The sequence below is a fragment of the Brachyistius frenatus genome, unplaced genomic scaffold (assembly GCF_029030835.1).
Source record: "Brachyistius frenatus isolate BFR_SWC_R1_liver_20210118 unplaced genomic scaffold, ASM2903083v1 Contig_53, whole genome shotgun sequence".
NCBI lineage: Eukaryota > Metazoa > Chordata > Actinopteri > Embiotocidae > Brachyistius > Brachyistius frenatus.
The window spans coordinates 1,807,932-1,835,829 of NW_027210652.1; the positions used below are offsets into that span (position 1 = coordinate 1,807,932).

Below are 27,898 nucleotides of genomic sequence, written 5' to 3' on the forward strand. Positions count from 1 at the left end.
TGCCCCCCCCCCCCCTCTCTACGATGACTTGTGTCCTAGCCAATGCATTACGACTGGTAGGGGTGACTCAGGCTGGGCAGCAAGCCACGAGAGTGTGGGGTGACATGAATGGGGAGGGTTATTTTAGGTGACACAGCGATGCAAATGCAGCAGACAGAGAGCAAGTCATGATTCTTTAATAATGAACTTGCCTTTTTTATTTTTGGAAGAGCTTGTCTTTACTCAGAAAGAACACAAATCTTCATTTTGAAAGGGTTTTTTTGTGACAAGAATTTAGCTGTTTTATTTTAGGTGTGGAAACCTCTCACGAGACAGCAAATACAACACAACTGATTTTAAAAGCTTCCACTAAGGGGCTCTTCAGTTCAAGTATTTCACTCTCATACGTGCCTAAAATTAGAAATGTGGGAGTTGGAAAAATAATTAAGGAGCACAGTGTGTGAGTAAAGATTGTAACCCACCATAATCATTTTGTTAAAAATGTAATAAATCCGATAAATGCAAGACAGCTGTGGTTATTAAACCTGAGCGGTTTGTGAAGTGGCTTAAAACACAAAGACCAAAATATGTGGTTATATAAAAGTACCTGTTTTTGCTGAAATGCAAACAAACAGCGTTTCCTGCAGCTGCTTCAAAATAAAAGCCTTTCGCTGTTTTACCAAAGGAAACCTTCTTGGTTTTTTACTGCAACAGCCAGAGCAGCCATTTAATCATAAATGTCTGTCACTAACTGAGGGATCAACGTTACACACCATTGGTCGGCCAAATGTCACGACTTCCTGCATTTTCTTTTTTTAAATTAAAAGACCCCGTTTCAAATTAAAAGCCCCGTAGCCTTTCATACACGCTCCAGCCGTGTTCCAGGTCTTGACCTTGTCTTGCAGTATGAAACAGTGGCCTTTGCATCTAAGTGTGGACCAGTGGACCATTTTGCTGGTAAGTGCTATTGCCCAGACGCGTCTCAGCCGAGCTGCAATCTTTGGAGCTGAAAAATCCTCAAACAGCCACTTGAGTTCGGCTCTAAAAGCGAGTCGGTCTATAGTAGTTTACACTCTCTTCAGCACTGGTTTCAAGCAACCAGGCTTCATCCGGCCGCCTCGGCTGCACCCACACACCCACTGTTGGCCCATTTTTTCGATCAGCCTGGAGTTCGGCACAGCCGGCCACCGCCAAGATGGCCACGATTGGAGGCACCAAGACTGAGCCTCGAAAAACGCTCTTCAGGAAATCTATGTCACGGAGGCTACGGCCATTTAAAAAAATTTTTTTTTTTATATCTATCGATGGTGTCTGCCTATACTAGACAGTCTTGCACTTTTCATATCATTATTGCAAAAAGAAGGAAGCACAAACACACATATGTGATACGTTGTTTGTGAATAAACTGTGTTATTTGTGGTATTGTAAGGTTGTCTTAAAGCCCTGCCACTAATACTACGGTTTGGTAGTGTCATCTTAAAAGACCTCGTGGATCAACGGTGATCCTCGGAGGACAATCAGGTAGCTGCTCCTGCTCATAAGCATATTCATGACCGTGAGTGATATATGCAAATGAAACAGCACATAAAAATCACACTAGATTGTCAGCATATTGTATGATAACGATCCCTGCTGGTGAAAGGAACAGTAGAAGAAAGAAGAAAGCATTTTCCTAATAAATAAACACGTTGAGAATAAAGGAGAACGAAGACCGGTGTCGACAAGCAGCTGCCGAACGCGATGAACTTGAGTGGCGAGGTTATCTGATTAAACTGCTGACCCTGGTGTGTGTTGTTGTTGTTGTTGTTGTTGCTGCTGCTTTCATTCCCCGGGTCGCTCCTGACAGACGCTGAACGGCTCACACTAATTGGCTGCATCTCAATCTCACCGAGTCAAAATGCCAGCGAGGAAACACGGCGAAGCATTTCAAGCTACCGTCAGACAGGCTGCACGCTAAACGACGAAAGCTCCGGCCGACACGCTCCAGCAGTGGACACGAAGGGTCAACCGTCCTCCGCAGGACTCAGTCAAATCTCTGAGAGGGAACACAGACTAACAACGTTGAAACAGATAAGAAATAACGAGGGGCGAAAAAAAAAGTTCACCTCTGAAAGTGAAAACAGACAAATGTCAGACTGATGAGCAGCAGAAAAGAAATCTTTGTGTGTTTTCTTCTTAAAGGAAGTGAGTTCAACAGAAAAAGGCAAATCAACCTTACAGCTCTCGTATTGAGAAAAACTTTCCTTGCTGTTATTGTGCCGCATCAGACGTCAACCACGAACACCTTTGTGCCATCGTGCTCATTTTTCTGGATAGAAAACGTATCAAAGCATGCGTTCGGAATAAAAGATGAGGCCTTATAGAGTCAGTATAGTTTGTAAACTAACTTCACGTTGGATAATTTCGCTTGACACGAACGTGGTTTGACAACATGATGGTTTTTATATAAGAAACAACTTGATAAATCAAACAGTTGAATTTGATCCCTCTTCACTCACATCCTTTTAATTGTATTTCACTGTTTTATCTACTCAAACTACTTCACTTATATTTTAATGCTTCTTATAACTTTCTTATTTTATGTTTTCGTTGATTTTGATTCATCTTCCCTCATCTGACAGTTAAATGGTTAACTGGAAGCTCAACTGTGGGACAATCTCATTTCCGTCAGCTCGTCTTATTGCTGTCACCCTCAATGATTTCTCAAGTATAAATAAAAGTTGAATGAATGAATGAAACAAATCGTAGATTATTATTTTTGGCACAATCAACCAAAAAGCAACTAAAGCCGGTTAGTTTAAAGTATAATTTGGAGACATGACTCAACTTCCTCTGTTCATGTCGCTGTTGTCGACGGCGTATTGGAGGATTGTTTATTCCCAGAAAAGGACACGGTGACGAGAGATGACGTCGTACCAGTTTTGATGTATAGCAAGAAAAGATACAGCAGTAAGTAATGTAAGTGTGTGTGTGTGTGTGTGTGTGTGTGTGTGTGTGTGTGTGTGTGTGTGTGTGTGTGTGTGTGTGTGTGTGTGTGCGAGAGAGTAAGCAAACAAAGTTAATGATTGATTGATTGGACGGGTCTGTGTCTTCCACATAAAGTACCTTTGAATAAATCGTAAACTCACCAAGTCCAGAGGATGTCTGTGAATTCTTTGGACAAAATCCTTAAAAAACCCAAGGGAGGGCTTCCTGTTTATGAGAGCAGAGATGATAAATCAGATGATCAGTGTCTTCCACATGAAACCCAACACACAGATGGCTCCTAAACACCAGTTCCAAGAGAGTTCACACTACAGCTCAATATAAAAATGAACTAAACAAGAAATACAAAATAAATTCAAAATTCATCATATTAATGTTACAGTTGCTATGAAATCAAATACTTTACGATTTAAACGGTGATTATAAAGGGGTTAAAGATAATTATGCTCCTTATGCTCGTATTTTTAAGCCTTTGTTTTTGATTCAGTCATCTTGTTTGAATTCAAACGAGTTCCGTTTGATAGTTCGATCATCACTTGGTTGGAGGTTGAAGGTTGTTTTTTTAACCAACGTCAATTCTGATCTACGTATGCGATTTTTGTTTTTGTTTCAAAAATCAAAACATTTTACTTACTTAACTTATATATTGAAGGAAGTTTGTTTTATTGTTTGTTTGTTCACCTGTCACGCCTTATTTTTTGCTGTTTTATCGAGATCGGATCTTGAGGGATGTTTGTTTACACGTTTGGCAGCATCTGCCCTTGTAATGTTTTTTATAAAAAACTTTTGCCCGCAATTCCATGGCGGCCCCTTCAGCAGATGGCTGTTTCACCAATCAGCAAAAGAGGGAGGGGCTTAAAGAAAAAATATACAGAAAAAACCCCACAAATGCTACGATCCACCTGTTCAATGGTTCTGGCTTTTTATATAGTCTAGGGGTCTTAGTCAGACACAAACAAACAAACATATTGGCATATTGGTAAAATGCCCGGTTTAGCTGTTGGCAGCAGATAGACATACAGAGGGTGGTGGTGGTGGTGGTGGTGAATGAACCATCAAGCACTTGATGTTCAGATCCGGTGAAGACGAAGAGTAACGAGACTCGTACCTATTGATTTTCTGAGGATAGTCAACTTTATGTGATCCACAATTATTGTCATGTACTTCAACACTTAGAAGATGTAGACCACAGTTCTTGGCATCTTTATGCTATTGTTCATGTCTGGAATTACACTGCCCCCTACAGTCCACTTTAATTCCAGTCAAAACTTTATTCATTATCTCCCCAAAAAAATGAACAGATTCTGACCAAATGACAGTCACACCCCACCTCCATCATGCTCCATCCTCCCTCCCCAACCAAACTAATCAACTCCCTCTAAATGTGGACTAATTGGAATATCTTTCAACTCGGTAAATAGTCAGTGGCCTTTTCATCTTCGCCGTGAAAGTCAGCCACAACTGAGAGCTGATGAATTAAATACAGAGAAATAATTGGGGTCCACAGTTTTCACAGTGCATTACACAGCTCCACGGCAAGACAATGAGCTCATGAAATTACAATTCTGCCTTATCGTCCTCACTTTACGTCAAGGTCGCGACACACCCTTTGTACATGTTCTCAGTCATTGTCACTTCTGTGGATGAGAGTCTTCTTAAATTTTTGTCGCTGGTTAAAATATCAAATCAGACACACGTCTGACAGAAAATCTTTTTTTTTTTTTTTAAATCAACCACACTTCTGACATTTCTTAGCATAGAAACTAGGTTATCGTTCACATTTGATGAAACACATGTTAATAAATTAATCAACTATTAGTTAGCCCTGTAGATCTCTAACCCCCCTCCTGCCCCGCCCTCAAAGAAAACTAAAATTTCTCCTCAAACACTCATCCAGCATCTTATTCGCCACCACTTTCCTGAGCTAATGGGAAAAAAAACAGACACTTATCAGCTTATAAAACACCATCAGAAGTGGGGTGCATTACAGTATCTCGTTGGTGATTTTTGCATTCAAGTTGACTGATGACGATATGAAGCGGTTACGAGCTCGTCTTTGGCTGTCTTTCAGTCAGTTACAGAATCTCCTGTTTGCGATGGTTCGGTTTAATATCAAACACACGGGGTCACGTAAGGGTCAAAAGGCTTTTAAGCTTGAGAAACAATGTTTAGTAGTTGACCTCTGCCAAGCCCATAGTTTTAGAAATGTTAAATCTCTAAGGTCTGATCAGATCTTATCAAATTCAAGACACATTCTGATGTAGAATCCACTTTGTGTATTTGTCTGGATTTGACCGCACTGCTCGTAGTACTAAACAATATTTAGGGCTGATATCACAAGTGCTTTCAAACACACAAGCAAAAGATTTTAGCTGACCTAAATAAATTACAAATGTATAAAAATGGCTCATATTCTATTACAAATAACAATTTTCTCAGACAATGACAGTTGTGGGGAAAAAAAAAAAAAAAAAAAAAAAAAATCAGCCTGTAAAATGGCAGCAATCAGTTCGGTGAATCCGATTGGCTGATGAGGTGGTGGTAATGCTTGTGGAGTGGTTCGTGTCGGGCTTCACCTCAGCCCCGTTTTCAAATCACACCTTAGCAAGCTGAATAGCTCACTAGCGCACGTAAGACACGGGTGTTAACACTGAAGAAGTGTTGCCCTGGTAACCCAGTGCTCTCAGAGGCTGGGATGCTACTGTACAATTTAAGAGTGCTAAGATGTGGTTTGAGGTGCCCCTTCATGTGCGCCTGGCTTTCTGTCTCTTGGCCTGACGTTTGGCTTCATCCAGAGCGGCGCTGTCGCCGCCGGCCTGGGCCATGCTCCTCACGCCCTGGATGCGGTTCGCCAACTGTAACAGGAGGGGAATCACCTGCGAAACAGGGCGGCAGAAAAAGGTATTAAACAAATGCATGGATGGGAAAGTTGAACTATTAAAACCATTCATGCAAAAAAAAAAAAAATACACGAGGAAGAATATAAAACACGAAAACTAGAAGACGTACCCTCTCGTGGTTGTAGGCTGCCAGCAGGAGGAGAAGCGTGAGGGGCAGAGCGATGTAGGAGCCCTGGGCAACATCCTGGTCAGGCACTTTACGCTGCAACAAACAGAAACACAACCTGAGACGAGGTCGCTTCAAGAGAAACCGTATTCATAATCTGTATTTAAATAATTGTGACTCCTAAAAGATTTAAAGTCCGGCGCGTCTTACGGCGGGGTTGAAGGTGAGCGTGATGTGTTTGTGGTATCCGGAGGAGGTGAAGGAGACCTGAGGCAGAGTGAAGTCGTACTGGGAGCGCGACAGCGTGGAGTACAGCATCAGCACGTAGCTCTGGAGAGGACGGAGGAGGATAGAGGAGGTCAGAGGAGGACGGAGGAAGATAGAGGAGGACGGAGGAGTTCAGAGGAGGAGGGAGGAGGTCAGAGGAGGACGGAGGAAGATAGAGGAGGACGGAGGAGGTCAGAGGAGGACACAGGAGGACGGAGGAGTTCAGAGGAGGACAGAGGAGGATGGAGGAGTTCAGAGGAGGACGGAGGAGATCAAGGGGGACACAGGAGGTCAAGTGGGACACAGGAGGACAGAGGAGTACACAGGAGGACAGAAGCGACTTCATACACTCCTGCACTGATTAAACGACGTGTTGTTGTTTGATGTTCGGCCTTAAAATGAAGTAAATTAGATGCAAAGTAATTGTAGATCTGAAGGCGTCACTCTGAGGTAACAAAACGATTCTTAAGTTTCAGGATGATTACACACTAATCAAAACATAATTATGGATATTTATATTATTTCTGCCAGGAGATTCCCTCTAAATCCCACAACACTGGAGCTACGAGCCGATACCTCTCCGTCTCTGTCCAGAGGAGGGAAGTGGAAGAAAAGGGACTGTCCCAGAGACACGCTGTTGATCGGGTTGTCCAGGTTGTCGCTCTTGTATAGTTTCACCTGCATAAATACAAGGAGAGAAAGTAGTAATATCAACATTGTAATTAATAAAACAGACCAAAAATACGGGGATAAGAAGTGGTACCGATAGCGTTGGGAGATGTTCGGGGGTCGTGACGATGTTTCCGCTGAGGTCAAACTGATGGATCTGCCTGAAGGCGATGATGTTGACCCCTTCGATGTCATCGCTGCCGACCTGAGAGGGAACGCAGACGTTAACGTTCAGAAACAAACTTTTTATCGGTGAAGAAAATATCAAAATGGGAACTGTGGATAAAGCTTTTGTACGAGTCACACGGTTGTGATAACAACAGAGAATTAAGTGGATTTGAGGCATTTTCAGCCTCGCAAGAGAGATTAAGAGAGCTGCACTGTTTCAGACGAGCTCAAATTATGAACGGAGAGGTTTCAGCTTTGGCAACGGGATTATCGCTGCTTTTGTTCTGCTTATAGAAAAGGCCCAATGCGATGAGGCCGCTGATAGGTCGTATTCACAGGGTTCCCACAGTTATTTCAACAATTCAATTACCCAAGTTTTCATACTCTCACGTGTAGTTTTCATATCTGCGTTACAGCAGTGTCACGCAGACACCAAAAAACTATGACTTTGAAAATATGTTTGAACTTTCGGTGATGTTCGTTGACTCTGAAGTCAACAATCACTCAACAGCTTTAAAGGTCCCATGTTGCATAAATTACGATTTTATTTTCCTTTCTTTGTTATAAGCAGGTCGAGGTTCTGTATAAATACTCTGAAAGAAGAGAGATAAGATAAACGAGCAGTATCTAATCAAATGTGCCCTTTGGACTTCCCTAAGTCTGTAACATTACAAACTTAGGGAAGTCAGCCAATCAGAAGAGGGAGTCATTAAAAACAGCCTGTTGTCGGCAGAGAATCTGTAAAGATGTGAAACTACATTAAGATTGCAAGACTGCAAATAAAACACCAGAAGTGTAAAATGTGGGCTCTTTAGCACCAACTGGCTGAAGCATCCTCAACATGCTAGAGAAATTAAAATGTGTGCATATTCGTGACCACTGGGTGACTCTATTAATCAAAAAACTGTTGCATCTGCAGATGCATTTTTCATTTGTAGAGATATGCGACGCCAAAAGTCTGAGCTGAACACTGAAATACTCGTTAATATTCAACATAGTAGAAAACTTGGTAAAATGATGATTCCTAAACTTTTTTTAAAAAGCCGATGTTTGTCCAACCCCTCTGGACATGTGCTGAGTTTTGTACGAAGTTGCGCCGAGCTGCTTCCCACCTCTATAGCTCTGTGTTGAGGCAGCGCTCTCTCGATGTGGTCGTTGCCTTCGGCTCGCAGCTGAATCAGATACTTGCAACTGGGCTGCAAGAAAAACCAGACGAAGTCATACGAGGAGCACAGTAAAGATTCAGGAGACATTCAATACGTTGTACTTCAACTATTTTGCCAATTCACACAATTTTATCACACGCACACACAAAAAAAAAATCCTCCCAAAAAACTCTGCAAGTAACATTGTTGTTTTAAATAATAACCTGAGGTGAATCCATCATTTTATTTTAGCTCAATTATCACAAGACAACCCTGGAGAGACCGAGACAGTTAATTCTGCCTGCTTAAATCTATTTTGTGAGGCCGAGCCACCAGAAGTCGTTGTGATGTAAGAAACCAGGAGATGGTGATTAAAAGCTTCTCCAGTGTAACTTAAAGCGTCCGACGGCGTCCTCACCAGCAGACCCCTGAGTCTGAAGCGGCCGTCCTCGTCGGTGACGGTGTCCTCGCTGTAGAGGCTGCAGTCTCCCTGTCCGACCGCCTCCACGGCCACGTCCCGCTCCGCGTCTCCGCTCAGAGACTGGACCGCTCCGTAGCAGCTGGGGACAGAAGGACGAGGTCACGACAGTTCAGCGACTTGCCCTCGGCGACGCTGCCGTCTACTCACGTACCTGTAGGCCGTCTTGATGCCGGTTATATCGATGCCGAGGTTTTCACCCTCCTCCACCGTGATCATCTGAGACGCCGGCTCGAAGCGGAACTCCTTCATCATGGGCTTGAAGTAGTACTGACCCGGACTCTGAGGGGAGATGAATCAAAGCAGATTAATATACACACACAAAGGTCAACGCTTACCCATAAATATTTTCTTTCCTCATGTCAACGCAGCTGTGCGGACCGGGCCGAGGGGTAACAAACGAAGGGCCTGCTTTTTGTTTTTGCTCGTTTTCTCACCAGGTTGTTGAAGGTGAGGAGACCCGAGTCCTGAGTCAGGAGGTTGGACCGAAACTGTCCTCCGCTCAGAGACAGTAGGACGCCGGACAGCGGCTGACCGTCCTCGGACCTGATCTGCAGCACAGACAGAACAGCGGACGGTGACGTAACAGCTCCGTTAATCCTTTCGCAATAAAACACCTCACGGACTCGATGTCTGCTACGATTAAGGAGAGTTAGCACGGAGAAATGTGAAGAAAAAAAAACACACTGTCATGGCTGAAATTGTGAAATTGTGGGTGTAATCAGAGTGACAGGTGAGTTTAGCGTCTAATGTTCTGTTTCACAGAGGATGCACATGAGGAGGATAAACAAGGGCAAGAAGTCTGCGAGTGCTGCGCCGATGATTTCAAAGTAATTCATCACACAGTCTGAAGGGGAAACTAATACTGATCATTTGTGCCGGGATCTCACGGCCGCTGTCGGTAATTGCAGAGTCTTTCAACAACAGAGCACACGGCGAAGCACAAAACTGATCCAACTCTCAAACCCACTGATCTTCTCTTTTAATCACAAACAAACAGCGGGAACCAAGAAAGGCGTTTCAGGAACTAGAAAAGGGACTCTGCATCAAAGGGTCGGCTAATTAGTGCAAATATCAAACGGGGCTGCCGATCACTGAGATGTAAAATCTAAGAGTAAAAAATAACAGAAAAAAGAAAAAGGCCGTTCACGTCCTCGTACCTTGAAGGTGACACCGGCCAGAGCGAACGCCTTGAAATCTCCTGGCGTTCCCTCCACGGGACTCAGGACGAAACCTTCTTTGCTGGCGGTGATGTCGTACTGCCGGTCGCTGTGCAGCGGACCGACGCTGAGGGGCGGAGACAGGAAATGAGGTCAGACACTTCACGGTGAAGGGACATTAATTAATGCAGTAATACCTCACGAATGAGCAGGAAGTAACACGAGTCCATGATTATGATTTATGAAGCATTGAGCGCAAAAAAAAAAAAAAAAAAGATGATGTTGGACGTCCTCTGTGCTGCCGACGTTGGTTCAGTGGTCCAAAAGGTTCAGCAAAGAGTTCATCAATATCCTGTTTGATAAATCATGATCATTGATGACGTGTTCACCGTATCGACGCTTTAATTAATGCGTTGTTCACGCATGAGATCATAAATGAAAGACTTTGAACCCAAGTTACTTCCTGGTGATTTCATGAGGTGGTAATGCTTGAAGTCATGCATGATAATTCATTCAACCTTAAGCGTTACCATAACTTCTAATACGAAGTTTAACACATGGAGCACAGCAGAACAGGACTTCCAAGATCACAGATTTATTGAAATAAATAAAATCGTTACGTCATTTAGTGACGCAACAAAATAACATTTTATTTTTCCTCTCACTTTCTAACAGGTTTTCTTGCTCTAAGCTTGAACGCGACAAAGAGTCGCACCAGCTGCTCTGAGTTTGTACTTAGCGCAGCGGACGTTGTGGCTTTGGGACATTTAATGAAACCGAGCCATCATTAGTTACCCTTCTTTTACTTTCTGCTCTCTAATAGCTAATTATTCACCAGAGCTTTAACACAAACCCACACTTCACTTCTGCTTCTTCTTCTGGGCTATTTAATATATTTATGGTCCAGCCTGTTAGTATAATGAGCCCATAAGACCGTAACATTCATAGCAGAACCCAAAGGCAGCATTAGCCGGAAGAATATATATATATTTTATTCACCCTGTATTTCCTGGCGTTCTCCTACCTGTATGCTCCCATCTCGTTCGTTGCCACGGTGATGAGCGGTGCAGCAGCTCCCTTCTCGCTGATGGATATCTCCACGCCCTGCAGCTCTGGGGACACCTTGCCTTCTAAGAAGAGCCCCGCGCGCCCGATGATGTCCACCAGCCGGCCCGGACACGACTCTGTCAACACAGACGGTTGCACTTCATTTTAGTCTTATTTCATAGTTTCAGGCTGATTTTGTCTTTCAGCAGAGAATAAAGCAGCGAAAACAAAGCAGGTCGTTTAGACTGCAGCCTGCGAGAAGCTCTGACCTCCGGTGATAGTTGCCTCCACTTCAGGAGGGTAGAACAACAGCTCCTTGGAGGAGGGAGTCACTGTGATCTTCTCACCAGCCCTGTACAGTCACATGGGAAATGTTAACTCAGCGTATTATCACACGAGGTCAGGACTCAACAAGCCTCTCACATCGGATGTTTAATATTTGTGGATTGTGTTTTGAAGTCACGTTCATTTTCTGCAAAATCAAGTAATATTTGAAGCACTTCCAAAGTTTCTAAAAAACTTGGACTCTTCCAGTGAAACCATCAAGAGAAAAGACAAAAACCTAAAATAAAATATCAGGTCCTTTCATAAAAAGTACCAACAGCACAAAGATTTCAGCCGGACTTATTTGTCCGTTCTAAAAGAACATAAAAGCAGAAACAAATGATTGAGGTAGTTTAGAAATTGTTGTCTCGTTTGTTTGTTTATAATTATAACTGATGTCATTTTATCCAATAAAGTTTATTGTTAAACCGATATCAGAATTATTCTTATTTTTTTACTTTCTAACATCGGTGTCGACGTCGGCCCCAAAAATCCAGCATTGTTCGCTATAGTAAAAATGTAAATAGAGAAGTTCACCACGTCGTCGGCACTCAAACATGAGCGCTTAAAGAAAAGTTCAGCTGGAAGCTACAGCTTCGGCTAAACAAAACAAATGAAAGGCTGCGGTTCTGTTTTTTAGGAACATTTTTAATATCATGAAAAGAAAAATGTAGAAATGCAAACTTGAAGAAACGAGCTGCAGTTCCTCCAACTTTGCAGCGTTTTACAGACCAGCAGCAGCGAGAGGCCCGTTCTGTTTCTGTTTAACGCCGCAAAGCGCGAAAGAGCGTAAATGTACATTCTGACCTCGCCCAGTAGGAGAACTCGTAGTGGAAAGGGCCCGTCAGGTCGTCGGCCTTCTCCTGGATGGGAGGACTGTCGTCTCTGGCGCCTCCGTCCTCCTCGGCGGCGCGGCGCTCTCGTTCCTGACGGCGAACTTGGATCTCCTGCAGCTGGTGCTCCTGCCGCTGCTCCTCCAGGCTGCGCAGCGGGCCGAGCACCAGCGCCGGCTCGCTCTCGATGGACGACCTGACCGAGTAGACGGGGAGAAAGGACGATTAAAAAAAACAAAAACAAAACACGAACAGACAGATGTGCAGCAGCTGAAAACAGCCCGGCGGGTCGGCGGGTCGGAATTACTTGATGGTGACGGTGACGTCCAGCAGCTTGTCGGTGGTGATGAGTCCCGTCATGTGATGTCGCACCGCGGTGAGCGTCAGGATGCTCGGAGCCGAGCTGTCGCACGCAGGTGAACAACGTTAGAACGAACTCGTACGAGGACGCGTCGTTGCAACCCAGGAGAAAAAAAACAGACGCGGCATCTCGTGACTTACGTGTCGTAGGTGTAGAAGTCCTGCTCGAACTGGTGGCAGGAGCGCGGGGTGACTTTGTAAACACCTGCAACACAAGCCGGTTTTCAGTTGATTAATTACTTCGCTCCAGTTTTTATATTTAGGTAAGTCTGACACGGACCTTTCGGCTCCCATCGCTGCGCTCTAACTGTACACCGGGGAACAGTCGTACTTCCTCTCAATATGCTAATTGATACTATGTTTAGCTAACGAGCGGTCGGGAGGGCGACGCTCACCAGGCTTAGAGAGGCAGAAGCGGTTGACTCCCTTGGAGAGGTTGTACACGCCGACGTTCTCGGGTTTGCTGCCATCTTGGAAGAATTCCTGCACAGTAACACACATATGATGAGAAATCTGTCAGCGCACATGTCTGAATAAACTTCCTGCAAATGTAGGTTGGTTATTTACAAACCAGAGTGATGGCGTGAGAGAGCGAGCAGCGCAGGATGTAGCCGATCTGCCTGAACTCCACCCCCAGGACGTCCGAGTCCAGAACCTCCACCTCCATGGACTTGTGTTTCCAGCACCACTCCTCGTGAGAAATGCTCACTGACGGAAGCAAAGAGGAGACGATTATTCACACAAAAAAAAAGGAGGAGAAACAAAAAGTGTGAACGTTTGTTGAGGGAGATTAAATCTGTGGAAGTAGCCTCGGTGGAAACGGCTCAGGAGCCGCGATCAGATGGAGTCGATGCGGAGGGGATCTTTTTAATGATCTAATCTTTAAACAAACGCTCAACAAAGTAAACTTCTCGCTCTCCTCCGGCCGGCCGACGGTGGCGGCTGAGTAAACAGGCCTCCGAGACGCTGCGTGTGCAGAGAGCTTGCAGACACGCTAACAGATTGTGTGCATCGAGCAGCGAGATGGCTGCAGCGCCAGAAGGGACGGAGACACCGGCTGAACGACGCCGCGCCTCCTGGAAGCTGCTACGATAACGCCGGCTATGATCGAAAGCTGGTAATTACCAATTGATTTCGCTGCACTCATTAGAGAGTAATTAGTGTAATTTTCTGAACAGAAGCGCATATAGGATGAGGGAATTAGTCCACCATGAGTTCTTCCAGTGGAAACTTACATCCTGACATCTGATTTACACCACTAACGATAAGGACGAAAAGGAAAGAGTAAATATACATTCAATATATAAATATAAATGCCAACCTTTGTATTTCCCCGGTAAAACGTTGTCGAAAGAGAAGCTGAGGATGTCGCTGCTGCCGGACAGACTCACCACCCTCCTCTCCCCCTGCCGACTCACCGGTTGGAGGGTCACGGAGAGGTCGTCACAGGAAGCTGGAGGTCAGCCGGAAAACAAGGTCGGATTATGTGAAGATATGAACAACCAACTACGCAAACATAATATCTTTATGGGCTTTGGCTGCATTTCATATAAAGACATTTTTATTCTGAAAAGACTGGAGAGCTTTTAATTTGAAATGGGGACTTTTAATTTGAAATGAGGGCTTGATGCAGATGTTAGGGACTAAAAAAATTCCAAAATTTATATATATAAACAAACACGTTTTTACAATGATCCATCAAAATGTTGTTATTTCAAATTTCAGAGCTGCTCCAAAGATATGGGATGGAGGCAGAATATTTTACAGTTTATAGTTTACTGAAATTACTGGGAATTTAATATTTATACAAAATTTCAAATTCACCCCAATAATCTTTTTTTAGATTAAGTTCTGTAAAAACAGTTTCTGTATCACCGATATCTGCCAACATACACGGTGATACCGATATTTTTTTGATAGGTCTGACTCTACTTTCATTCTCATTAGACTGGAAGAAGCAGCAGAAGAAATGCGGTCGCTGTGGTGGTGAACAGAGATCTGATCCGGAGAGTAAAGCGCTCTATTTACCGGTTATAATAAATCCCTCACGTACAGCCATGAACTGAGAAAAGACAGAAAAGTTTAAAGTGCCGAGCTTTTACCGAGACAGAAGACTTTTCCAGAAACCGAAGCCATGAACTGGGTGAAAAGTAGGTCTGTGAAGGGCCGGTCCACGAGGGAGACCTCCAGGGCCTGAGGCTGCAGCGCCAGCCCAGCTTTCACCTCCGCTTCAGGGAGAGACACCTGAACACATGCAGGTAAAAACCAAAGTTATCGAGTAGGATGGTTTTCTCACACAACTAGAAAGACACTGAAATCAATTCTGACTTTGTCAATACTTCAAAAATCCTTCTGGTTTCATGATATTCAAGCGTTCTGGACTGTTTCTGAAATTTCAAAGTTAAAGATTTGGTTTTGTGTTTTTTTGTGGTGTGATGCTTTATGTTTAAACAGACAAATTAAAAAAAATGTACAAGAGCTGATCAAATTTTGGTTTTGAGATATTTCCATTTAAATTATTGACTATTAGAGCTTCTTGTCTGTGGATTTAACAAACTCATCTGTTCACCTTGCAGAAAGAGCAGCTTAAAACTCACAATTTAAAACCTATATTTTCAATACATTAAGACAAATAACACTATTATATTTCCTAATAAAAAGTGCCTGCTGCTGGAGTCTTACATGGACGCTGTAGTCTCCTGGTTTGGCCTGGAAGCAGAAGGCCCCCTGAGGGTCGGAGTCGATGGTCCGACTGGAGGTCTTGTCCTGGTGCGTCAGAGTGACCTTGTAACGACCTTGCTGCTTCATGCCCTCGGGCAGGCGACTGATGGAGATCTGCCCACAAACGCTGAACCTGCGTTCGGGACCAACGTCAACAAATCGCACGGCTCGTTAGTAAATGCGACAACACGTGACAACAATGCTAAACCTCTGGGATTGAGTTTAAAGGACGTTTTGTACCCTGCTGTGATGATGTCGGGGAGTTGAGGCGTGTTGGGGGCGATCTTCACCGTGATCGGCTCGAAGAACATGAGCTCCTTGTTGACGCGGATGGTGTAGGTTCCAGCCGTCATGTTCTCCAAGCGGAAAGATCCGTCCTCCTTGCTGACAACTGCGGCGACAGAACGGCGAATACAATAAGAAACCGTGAATGTTCGAACTACCGTTGCTCACGGAGGCCTGGTTGTTTTTTTAACGGGGGTCTTCTCGGGTCGTTACCTTTGATCTGGTTGTTGAGGGAGACGGCAGCATCCGACACGCCCTCCCCTCCGATGCTGTTGAGAACTCGGCCCGTCACGGAGAAGCCCATCACGCGGAAGATGGGCTGCAAGCAGAGCAGCAGAAACAGCATGACACACGTCAAACTGTGACTCTCTGCGTTAAATATTTTGCGTTGATTGTGACCACACGTTACGAAATATATCGAATATACCTCCAGTTTCAAGCTGTTATGTTCCACTTTGAAATTCATCCTCGAAGGTGCAACATCGAACGTGATCCTCTCTCCCCTGTAGAAAGGCACCTGCAGGAAGCAGAATTACATCCCAAAAAATAATCACATTTATATGAGAGACGAGCAAAAGCAATTCAGTGTGTTTATTCAGTACGATTATAACCTCAGTGGATTCAAATGACCTTTCTAAGCATGGGGATGTTTGGGGAGCATATTGTGGATAACATGTCAAACGGTCCTTCATGTCGTGCCGTCCTGATATCTAATTAATTCATATACGGTCTGTGACGGTAAAACCCACACCCGTTACCACGGTAACCAGCAGGACTGAAATCTTAAAAAGATGGAAGTGAGATCAGAACTAAAGAAGGGCGGCCTTCTTTCGTTTTTCCTCACCACGGTGTACTCGCCGCTGGCCAGCGAGGGAAAGACGAAGGTGCCGTCCTCTCTGGACAGAGAGCTGCAGAGGTAGAGCAGCGAGCTGTCCCCAGAGTCGGCGCCCTCCACCGGGGACATGTTACAGCCACTGATGTCCTGGAAAAATCACAACAAACACAAATACAGTGTTATATAGATACATAAAATATACTGACGTTCCCTGACTTCCTCAAATAATAAAACGATGGATGAGAGAAGCGCGACGAAAACTCAATCTAGTTCGTCTCCTCGCTGCTTCTGTAAACGTATAATAATGTTTGTTTCACCTCTCTCCTGACGGCGGCCGAGTACAGCAGGAAGGTGACCTCCTTCATGGGCTCTCCATCACTGCGGACCTCCCCCGAGACGTCGTAGCCTCCGACCACCAGATGGTCGGCGGCCGGGGCGTTGGCATTGGACACGTGCACCGAGGTTGCACTCTATAGGAAGATGAGGGGGGAGGGAGGAGGGAGAGGGGGGGAAGGTCGGCACATAAGTAGTGGTGAGGGACGGAGTAACGGCGCCGTCAGGGGGAACCGTGATTACTGCTGAAGGAGGTCGTTAGTTCAAACCCGACAAAGAACCTGATCAGCGATGAATAATGACGTTTTCCAACCTCGAGTGAAGCAGAATTAAAAAGAGCTCTGAGATCACACGTTCTCTGCACTATTAAACTATTAACAGCTTCAACGAATGACAAAACTCACAGAAATAAGAACGTCCTCACATTATTTTTTTGAATTTTTGTCTTTAATTTGCTTTTGTTTTGTTATTATTGCTTGTTTGTTGGTTTGGATGTCCTGATTTCATTTTTTTTAATGATATTTTAATCTGTCTAAAGCTGTTGGTGGAAGAACGTCGTGTTTAAATGGGTTCGTTTACTGTAAATAAACTATCGACGTCCCGGTGACACACTAAACCAACCTGCTCCAGAGTCCAAGACGGGTGGGAGGCTGTGATGTCATAACTTCCAGGAAGCACTTCCAGGAAGGTGAACCTGTGTTATCGAGACCAAAGTATTGAATCAGCAGATAATTTCAAACGTGTGTTTCCTGGTTTAAAACGCTGATAAACAGAAAAGGCTGCTTACTTTCCTCCAGACTGCGTGACGACACTCTGGAGTTTCTCCTCCGTTCCTGTTGGACTCAGTTTGACTTCGACTCCCGCCGGGCCCAAGAGGTGGCCTTTACTCAGAACCTGAGTACCAGAACCAGAACGGCACACACCACATTAGAAAAGAGGAAACCCGACACCAGCTACGGAGATCGTTTTGTGATGTTTGTTAACTGCTTGTTTGATACCGTATGAAGCTTAAATCAAGACTGACATTATCAGCAATTCGTGGAAAAGAGAGGCTTTAAAAAGTCACAAGTTTCTTTGTTTTCACATGTTTGCAGCTCATATTTTTCCTCCATCTGAACACTGCTCGACTATTTTTCTTGACCATGTTTTTTTTTTTTTTTTTTTTTAAACAATCCTCTCACCGTTCCTGAGACGGAGAAACCCGTAAAAACAAAATTGATGTCCTCTTCTTTGGTGCAGATGTCACTGACTCCGTCCACATGCAGGTCGACGCTCGTCGGCTCTGAAGCGAGACAAACATAAGAGTTAAAAAAAAAAAAAAAAAGCTTTAACAGATGGAATAATTAAGTTTGTGAACTTGTTTGTCATCATTTTCTATTGAAGGTTTATGCATGTTATCCATTCTTATGCATCTCATGTATTTTCTATATATTTAAATGTTCCTTTATATCTTGTTTTTATGTGAAACACTGCATGTAATTATCTTGCTGTAAAGCACGTTGAGCAGCATTTCTTATATGAAAGGTGCCATACAAAATAAAATGTATTATTATTATTATTATTATTATTATTATTATTATTATTATTATCTGTGATGTCTCACCAAAGCTCCACCCGATAGGAGGCTCAATCTTCAGCACAAAGTCCCCCTGGGTAAAAAATAAAAATTAAATTAAATTAAAAAAATCTATAGATTACAAACCAGCAGCAGACACATTTAGAGACATTTAGTTAGAATTACTTAAATGAATTGTGTATTCGCACCTTGTCATAAAGAGGGATCATGAAGTAGCCGTTGATGGGAGCACAGTCCGTCTGGTACTTCAAGGATCCTTGTTTGGTGTAGAGTTTAATCTGTGGAAAGAAAGAGGAAAAAAAACACTGATCACTGATGGATAAACCTGAAGGGGAAACAATCAGGTGAGTAACTCGTTACAGCTGTAATCAGGTGAGTAACTCGTAACTACAGCTGTGATCAGGTGAGTAACTCGTTACGGCTGTAATCAGGTGAGTAACTCCTTACGGCTGTAATCAGGTGAGTAACTCCTTACGGCTGTAATCAGGTGAGTAACTCGTTACAGGTGTAATCAGGTGAGAGTAACTCGTTACGGCTGTAATCAGGCGAGTAACTCGTTACAGGTGTAATCAGGTGAGTAACTCGTTACAGGTGTAACCAGGTGAGTAACTCGTAACTCGTCACGGCTGTAACCAGGCGAGTAACTCGTAACTCGTTACAGCTGTAATCAGGTGAGTAACTCGTTACAGGTGTAACCAGGCGAGTAACTCGTTACAGCTGTAATCAGGCGAGTAACTCGTTACAGCTGTAATCAGGCGAGTAACTCGTTACGGCTGTAACCAGGTGAGTAACTCGTTACAGGTGTAACCAGGTGAGTAACTCGTTACAGCTGTAATCAGGCGAGTAACTCGTTACAGGCTGTAACCAGGCTGTACAGGTGTAACCAGGTGAGTAACTCGTTACAGGTGGCTGTAACGTTACAGTAATGAGTAACTCGTTACGGCTGTAACCAGGTGAGTAACTCGTTACGGGTGTAATCAGGTGAGTAACTCGTTACGGCTGTAACCAGGCGAGTAACTCGTTACAGGTGTAATCAGGCGAGTAACTCGTTACAGGCTGTAACCAGGTGAGTAACTCGTTACAGGTGTAATCAGGTGAGTAACTCGTTACAGCTGTGATCAGGTGAGTAACTCGTTACAGGTGTAACCAGGTGAGTAACTCGTTACAGGTGTAATCAGGTGAGTAACTCGTTACGGCTGTAATCAGGTGAGTAACTCGTTACAGGTGTAATCAGGTGAGTAACTCGTTACAGGTGTAATCAGGTGAGTAACTCGTTACAGGTGTAACCAGGTGAGTAACTCGTTACGGCTGTAATCAGGTGAGTAACTCGTTACAGGTGTGATCAGGTGAGTAACTCGTTACAGCTGTAATCAGGTGAGTAACTCGTTACGGCTGTAATCAGGTGAGTAACTCGTTACAGGTGTAATCAGGTGAGTAACTCGTTACAGGTGTAACCAGGTGAGTAACTCGTTACAAACAACAACCAGTCCATCGCGGATTTAAGTCCATTACACTACTTTGATTAAAACAAATGGCTAATCTGAGAGTCTGCGAGTGAGACGGGATTAAGAGCATTTAACGTGTTCCTCCTCCACGTTGACCGGTTCCAGATTAACGTGACACCGGTTTTAAATTAACGGGAACGATGAACGAGTTTTCAGGCTGCTCACAGAAAACAAACCCACCAGGCTGAATTTAACCGTTTAACTTCATGAAATCTGGCAAACAAATGATGTTTCCCAGCAACTGAGAGGTGCGTTTTTTCGTGGGGAGTTCAAACAGGCCTCTGTTGTGGTGATTTAATTCAAACCCGAGCAAATACCTTCCGCCTCACCTTTAGCTTTACTACGATAAACCGGCTAGCTGAGCTAGCATGCTCGCAGGACGTCCGCTCACCTCGATCAGAGAATAATTGATTTCAACGTCGGATTTCACGAATCCGCCGCACGCGACCACGATGTCGTCAGAGGACACGGCCGACAGCTGAGAGTAGACGAGGCAGAAGAAAACCCAGAGGGCTCCCATGTCTGCCCGGATCGTAATTCTCAACATTTTTTTGACGGGACCTCTCTTCTAGCACGCTGCCTCCGGTTCCGTACCAGCTGAGCTGCTGTCAATGAACGGCAGCGCCGCCGCTGAGCGGAGCGACCTCTGGCGGCTGGGAGGGAGTATAACACCCAAACACACACCCGACACTAGTGACGGTAAAAAGAAGAGTGATGAAAACGACTAAACTATTTATTTTTCATGTACATCGTACCAGTCACTGCAGTCATATAAAGGCATCACAATAAAGTCAATACTCCTACCCCCCCCCCTAATCTGACTACAAACAAAACATCATCCACACTAGTTATTTTAGAGTTACAAGAACAGGGTTACAGTTATGGTAAGAAATAATGTTTACAGTTTAGTATTTTGAAATGTCATTTTTAATGACTTTATAACAGAGTGATTCATACTGTTATAAATGTTTGATGTAAAACCACAAATAATATGAAAACACAGGTCAAAAGTAAAAAAGATAAGTGTTAATACATTTAAAGTGCATATATATTCATATTTAAAGTTTTAAAAAAAAAAAAAAAAAGTCCAGTAGTTTAAAGCGACATAAGTCCTTCTTAGAAGGAAAAGACGACAGTACATACAGTAGTGAAAACGCCACAGCAGCCCGACAGAATACTTGATTGCCGCGGCTTCTTAATAGTTTTACATTAATGTCAACAAAAGAACACTGAAAACGCACAACGCATTAATGTCACCATGTGCACAGAAGCTCCCAAGCTGTAGTGTTTTCACAGTAAAATTAAAAAAAATAAAAACATTTAAGGATATTAATAAACAGTTTTGAATCTAGGTTTTTGTTCTGCACTTTTAGGTCCCGGCCTCACACATGTGTGGAGGAGTCTGGAGCCGAATTTGCCAGAAACAGTCCCTCATTGAAGTTGTTGGAGAAGCTGGTGTGGTAGCTCGGGCTGCTCCTGCTGCCGGTGCGGGGCTTAAATTTAGACACCGGAGATCTGACGCCCGGGCGCCTCTGAGCCTGGGACAGCTTCTGGATCAGGAAATGTTTGTCGCGGCCCTCCTGGAGTCACAAAGATGGTGGATTTCAGCTCACGATAGTTGAAATGATAAATCAAATGTTGGTCATTTTATAAAATAGGAAAAGCAGGAAAACTTGACCACAATCAAACATACCATTGCCAGCTGCTCCCTCAGTTGGTTAATGACTCTCTTGTGTGCTCCAGCTAGTGCAATCACGTAAAACATGACCAAACTGTGTGTGGGGGATGTGGGGGTGTGGGGGGGGGATGGGAAAAAAATTAATACTAAAGCAGGACAAAGAAATAATTTTGTTAAAAGGTAAAAAAAAAAAATAATAATAAATAAAATAAAAAAGTGAAACACACACCATGTCAAAACAAAGAAGGAGACAGCGAAGGCCTCCGACGAGAGACCGAAGAGCAGTTTTTGGAGTCCGGTGGGTAGATGGGAGACCGACGTGGGCAGAACCTCCCAGGACGTGCTGTAGTTAACAAACGGTCCGCAGGCCTGGGAACAGTTGATTCTGTGGAGAGAACAAAAGGAATAAGATGTCCGGCACTTATTCATAGCCAGAAAACTATAAACACATATACTTAACTACAAGTAAACATATTGGCTCTGACGTGAATGCTTCCACTGAAATTTCTATTAAAGCCGCAGAGAAAGCAGACGTGATGTCACCCGACAGACCGAGGTTACGACATAACGTGGTCGTCACTCACTGGGCGACGCTGACGGTGACGGGCAGACAGGCGAGGCCGAGGCCGATCAGCAGCACCACGAGGAAGAAGAAGTTGGAGCTCGACGCTCTGAACGGCCGCGTGGCCGGACGGCAGTTGTAGATTAAAGATACCTAAATAACGAGGAGCGAAAGAATGTATTTATTAACTGGTTATTTAACACATAACATCAGTTACCAACTCAGTATCCAACCAAATATGAAATGTGGTTCAGTCTCCCCTTCTGTTCTGTTCTGTTTCGGAGTTATTATGTTAAATATCGGACAGAAAAGTGTGTTTTCAGATCGAATTAGACGTCACAGCGAAGATGACCTTTGACCTTTTGGATATATAAAATGCTATCACGTATGTTTGAGAATAATGTGGAAGTTTATCATATGAATTGTTGATGTTGTGCCGAATTTGAGGAAATTCCCTCAAGCGAACTCTTGACACATTGTCTCCATGACAACGGGACGGACAGACAGACAAACAACCCTAAGTAAATAATTCCACTGGCAAGGAGGCATAAAAGACTTCTTTTTTTTTTTTTTTTACACGAGAACCAAAACGGACCTTTTTGATGTAGAAGATGAAGAAGTACTTGATGGTGCAGATGGCCGGCAGCATCGGGCAGTAGAAAGTGCCGATCCAGCAGATGGTCTGACCGTAGACGATCTCCAGCACGTTCTGAGGAATCCCAAACTCCTGCTGGCCCCACCACTTGGCCAGGCCGCAGCTACAGTGCCTCACGATCAGCCTGGGGCGGGGACACGACACGGAGCAGCGCCGGGACACCGTTACGATTCGGCACAGAGGAGAGTCGAGGCCGACCGCTAGAAAATCTCCATGGCAACAGGAAATGACAACGACGACCTCCTCCGGGCAGCAACCAGATTATTCTGATTGTAAATTCAGAAAAAGGGGAGTGAGGACTTACATTCGGGGAAACTCCACAAAGATGGTGACCGCAACAATGATGATGAAGTCGAAGATGGTGAGTTTGTACATCTCCTGGCCCACACGGGTCTCCCAGCACTGCAACGACACACGGACGGTTACAGCAGATTTAATACTGCAGTTAGACGCCGGAAACACTTCATATTAGAGCAAAAGAATATAACTCACGGAGTAAAGTAAGTGGTTGTAGCCGCAGATGCACGGCTCCTCCGGACATTTAGTGATCTGAGACCAGAGAGAGAAGAGCAGAACCCCGATGCTGGTCAACCGCATGAAGACGCACCTGGGGAGGAAGATTCACACTTTTAGTCTCATTTCATCTTTCTTGAGCTCCGTGTTTGCATCGTAAAATCCACCTCATGAGAGTGAAGCGGATCTCGAAGGCCGGAGAGTAGTCCTCGTAGTTGATGATGACGGAGAACAGGACGGGGGTGATGAAGTTGGCCAAAGTGATAACGATGGAGGGCAGATACTCGTAGATGAGATCCACGATGAAGTTCTCCTACAAAACGGTAAAAGTGGAGTTTTTCTTTTTAATGTGAGAAAGAGAGAAATAATAGAAGTAATGGAAGAAAAAGGGCCTTTCATCACCTTTATGTGGTTCATTTGCGCCTCCTGGGAGAAGATGGTGGCGACGTAAATGCTGTAGAAGCAACCGGCCAGCACGCCGATGACGAAGAGGTTGAGGATGAAGCGGATGACGTAAATCCGGCATTTCTCTATGCGGGTGCGATCCGCTATTTTCTGTTTGATCCTCTCCTCCTCCAAATCTGTCTGGAGATTTTTTTAAATGAGGCAAGTAAACATTTAAAAGAATGGCAGCAGATTTACAACATGAATTAACTATTTTCTGAACTAAAAATTCCTCTTTAGTGAGAAGAATTAGTTTTTAAGTGATCCAAAAAAACAGAATAAGATACATATAAAATCTTATTGGATGATAATCAGGCTGTAAAACAAAATACAGCTATTTACCAAACTGTCCGTTAATATTCCTATCAAACAAAAACTGATTTACTATGTTGTTTAAAACTAATTAATCTCAGCTTGTAAAAATTCATCCTTCCAGGAAATGACAACCTTGTGATCACAACAATTAATTAAAATTCAACCAATCTCTGTAATATTTCCTGCATCAGTCTGATCCTACAGTTTGTGTTGAATTACATGCAGTTTTACACTGTTACAGTTGGAAGAGATTTTACTGTGTATTGAAAATGTTTTATTACAAAAGCATTTAAAGTGCTTATTATACAAAAGATCATGGATCAGTAAATTAAAAAAATTAAAAGATGAGAACTTTATTTCCAGTTACTTCTGACGTGCAGTATGCTTATCGTCATATTAGGAAGTGATTACATATGACTCTTTCTTTATTCGGTGGTAGTTTGAGTAAAAACTCATTTCCTTTTCTCGTCATTTTTGATATTTTACTTTGAGAAAAGCTGCTGAAAAAAAAAAAAAAAATCAGACATTTCTGACCACAACAATCACAAAACAAATGGCCTGGTGTATCTTGTGTCACGGCTTCTAGCAGGTCCCGCAGTGTAAACTCACCCTGAGCTCGTAGAGCAGACTGCATCTCTTCAGCCTCGATGCGGTCTCGTTGGTGATGCAGAAATCCCAGCCGGCAAAAATCTTGTTGCAAAAACTCTGAAAGCGATCCTCGTCCTGAACCAGGTTACGTTTGAATCCTGTAGCCGACCTTGAAGGAAAAAGAAACGCTTAGGACCATTTCCCTTCGTACAAAATGTAATTCGCCGTGAGCTCGCCTCGTCGGTACCTTTTAACGATCCAGATGAGGCTGAGGAAGAGGTACGCCACCGTGGCCAGCAGGTACGCCAGCGCCAGGTTATAAGTGCTGTGTGGAAAGTGGATTTTGTCCACCGTGTAGTAGCCGTAGAAAAGATAAGTCTGTTCCAGGAAGCCCTGCAGATTAAGACCAACAGGTGAGTGAAGAAACTTTTTTTTTTTTTCCCCTGTTGAGACCATTAAAAGCAAAGTGCACCGACTTACTCCACCAGACAGCAGATCTGTAATGTGTTCGTGAAAGATGACCAGACCTCGACGAGCGCTGCTCGGATAAACGCTGCACTCACTGCCTGCAGAAAAACACGGGAAAAAAATGAAATACGACCTGACGACTGCTTCTCGCTCCGTTTTTATATTTTTATGTGGAAAACAAAACCAGCGTCCTCTCACCGTCATGCGGGTTGAAGGTGGTGTTTCCTGAAGCGTAAGGAGCGATGATGATGGGCAACATGACAAAGCTGAACATGATTAGAAAGATGACCAAGTTGAGCGTCACCAGGAAGCGCAGGAAGGAGAAGTAGGACAGGATCCCGGTGCCGAACATCCCTGGTGACGAGACGGGAGAACTTTGAAACCACAAGAACGCATTTTCTGTTTCCAGCTCAAGTACATTTATTGATCGTCCGTGTCTCACCCTCGATCAGGTGGATGTCTCCCCTCCACAGCTTCAGGGAGCTCAGCCACACGTGGGTGTCGTCCCTCAGCCTCCTCAGGAGCCTGCTGGTGCTCTGACTCCACTGCCTCCAGCAGCTGAACTCTCGAGCCTCCTCCAGGCGCTGCACTCTTTAAAACCATCACAGTCAAACCAAACGGTTTCTTATCACAAGCAGCTCTCAGTGAAACAGGCGAATAACGGAGCACGTCGCTCAGGAAGGTTTCTGCCTACCTGTCTCTGCGTTTCTCAGCCACGGGTTTGGCCAGTTCCCTGATGGGACACTCCTCCGTCGGACTCTTCTGTTTGTCCTCGTGTCGGCCGACCGTGGTCAGCCCCCACTTCACGCTGCTGAAGGAGCCGAGCCGCAATCTGACGCTGCCTTTTCGTTTGGCGGCGGCGGTCAACGACTTCCTGCGGTACAGCAGCGACTGGTAGCTGGGCAGCTGGTCCAGCAGCGGGTTGCTGTTGATCCACCCGCTGCGTTCGGTGTAGAACACTTGGAGAGTCGAGCAAAAGAAGTGTCAGATAATGTCGTAATCGAGGCGAACACAAATTTTGGTAAAATTATTTTTTTCTGCCCCTAAACTGCAAAATATTTGTAACATATTCATTAAGCTCTTCAGTGAAAGTTGCTTGACTGAAAAAACTTCTAACTGCCTCCATCTGCAACTGGATGCTGGACTTCCTCATTAACGGTCCTCAGACCGTTCGACTGGACGGGCACGTGACCTCCACCATCATCCTGAGCACCGGCGGCCCCCAGGGCTCCACGCTGAGACCCCTACTTCATTCACACGTCTGCCAACCCATCTACAACTCAAACTATGAGACAACAAACAGCTGGTCTAAAACCCCATAAAGACTCAGGAGGCTGCGGAGAGACTCCCGAACCTCAGGATTCCTGTGGGTCCACATCGCGGACCTCATCGTGGTCTGAAAATACCTCAGTTGTTGTGGGGAAGGCGCAGCAACGAGGCTAAGGAGAATCAGCTTCATCCCGAAAGCATGTCAGCTTTTCCAGCTGCACCACAGGGAGCCTCCTAACAAACTACATGACAGCCTGGTTACAGCAGCTGCACCGAAGCTGTCAGAAAAAGCCCTCCGGCGAGTTGTGAAAACAGCTCAGGACATTGTTGGCATACAGCTGCCATCACGAGAACATCTTCACAGCACTCGCTGTGTGACGAGGGATACAGAAAATAAAAAAAAACATCATATAAGACAGGACACACACCCTTGGACGCCATCTGTTTAAGCTCCGCCCGTCAGGCAGCTTCAGATCAACACAAACAAACATACTGGAAAACAGCTGTGGCACCACATGTTGTATTATGTGCAGTATTTACTGCAACCTTTACATCCTGACGTCAGTTGTTTTTCTAATACTTTTTATTACTCAATTATTTAGATTCTGTACTTTTTGATTGTTTGCATTTTAGCTATCTCATCTTATTCCAGTGTTATTTATTGTTTGTAAATATATGTGAAGATTTAAATAATTTAATTTAAAGTTCTTGAATCTTAAACATAAGTGCCAAATCTATATTATATGATGCAGTAATATATGTTTGTGGTGAACTGTGGCCTAATAATACGTGCAGTTGTATTATTTGCTGTTAATTCAACTCAGACTTTCCCATCTCCTGTAAACATTAGAACAAAGTTGAACTCCTTCCAAGAACTTCTGATTTCCTTTTTTCCTTGTTTCCATAAAATGTTGTTATTTAGTGACCTTGATTTTTTTTTGTTTTCTTCTGAGATTTGATCTTTTATGACTTCATCATGACATCTTCAGTCGGCCTGAAGGTGTTTCGTTGTCCAGATGATCCGACCAGACGATCTCAGTGTTTCGTGTTTAAACTTGAGCTCAGCATCAGTCGCTCTTTACAGAGTTTCCACGAACTTTACCCTGAAATGTTTTGCGTGAATAAATAGTTTTTTCAGTGAATCATTACAGCCGAATTTTTCCTGATAAAGAGTTTAAACTTTCAGGAGGAAGAAGTGGAAGTTTCCGTGAATAAATTCATCCGTTTTTGATTGTAGAAAACAAACCGTGACGAACCGTCAACGCGCCTCTGAGTTGGGGAGCAGACGGCAGCTCACCGAGGCACACGCAGCTAAATAAAATGCCAACCACTGAGTTTCGACAGGGAGAATCAGATAAAGAGACAGGAACTAAATAAATAAATAAATAAATAAAAATAATCCTTGAACAAACCATTTCAAAACAAAACAAACTGTTAACTGCTATTAAGAACCGAGGCTAGCGCTGCTAGCTGGTTAGCTGAACTAAGTTTGGTCAACTTGTTCGTAAAAGTGTGAAAAGACCAAAATATCGACCAAAGTCCGGCGTTACCTGAGTCCACCTCCATCGATCCTCTGTCCGGGAGAATAAATACAGATAGTTATGGTATAATACTGGTATTAGCTAACGATTAACGAAGGAGACTTCGTCCAACAATGAGAGCTGAAGCTGCGGCTGTCAGGAAGACAACAACCGTCTCCAGAGACTTCCTGGATCTGGATCTGGATCTGG

The 27,898-nt window shown here is 44.1% G+C and overlaps 1 protein-coding gene across 1 annotated transcript; it reads right to left on the minus strand.

The window, feature by feature from the left end:
• Positions 1 to 4,215: 4,215 nt before the first annotated feature.
• nomo (nodal modulator) lies at positions 4,216 to 27,841 on the minus strand. The gene is given in 48 exon segments (XM_069704963.1): positions 4,216 to 5,840; positions 5,974 to 6,066; positions 6,181 to 6,300; positions 6,814 to 6,915; positions 7,001 to 7,111; positions 8,187 to 8,270; positions 8,638 to 8,779; positions 8,852 to 8,979; positions 9,135 to 9,248; positions 9,858 to 9,984; positions 10,882 to 11,041; positions 11,174 to 11,256; positions 12,036 to 12,257; positions 12,369 to 12,464; positions 12,563 to 12,626; positions 12,817 to 12,904; positions 12,993 to 13,129; positions 13,743 to 13,874; positions 14,524 to 14,665; positions 15,104 to 15,275; positions 15,383 to 15,533; positions 15,641 to 15,746; positions 15,855 to 15,944; positions 16,272 to 16,409; positions 16,580 to 16,732; positions 17,217 to 17,289; positions 17,383 to 17,489; positions 17,777 to 17,877; positions 18,199 to 18,244; positions 18,360 to 18,449; positions 20,068 to 20,230; positions 20,232 to 20,281; positions 21,065 to 21,256; positions 21,370 to 21,448; positions 21,584 to 21,739; positions 21,939 to 22,069; positions 22,512 to 22,695; positions 22,876 to 22,973; positions 23,064 to 23,178; positions 23,252 to 23,397; positions 23,487 to 23,669; positions 24,453 to 24,600; positions 24,679 to 24,824; positions 24,912 to 24,997; positions 25,098 to 25,253; positions 25,342 to 25,490; positions 25,594 to 25,858; positions 27,719 to 27,841. Coding segments are annotated over 48 exon segments (5,967 nt in total). The 5' UTR covers positions 27,735 to 27,841; the 3' UTR covers positions 4,216 to 5,708.
• Positions 27,842 to 27,898: the final 57 nt, after the last annotated feature.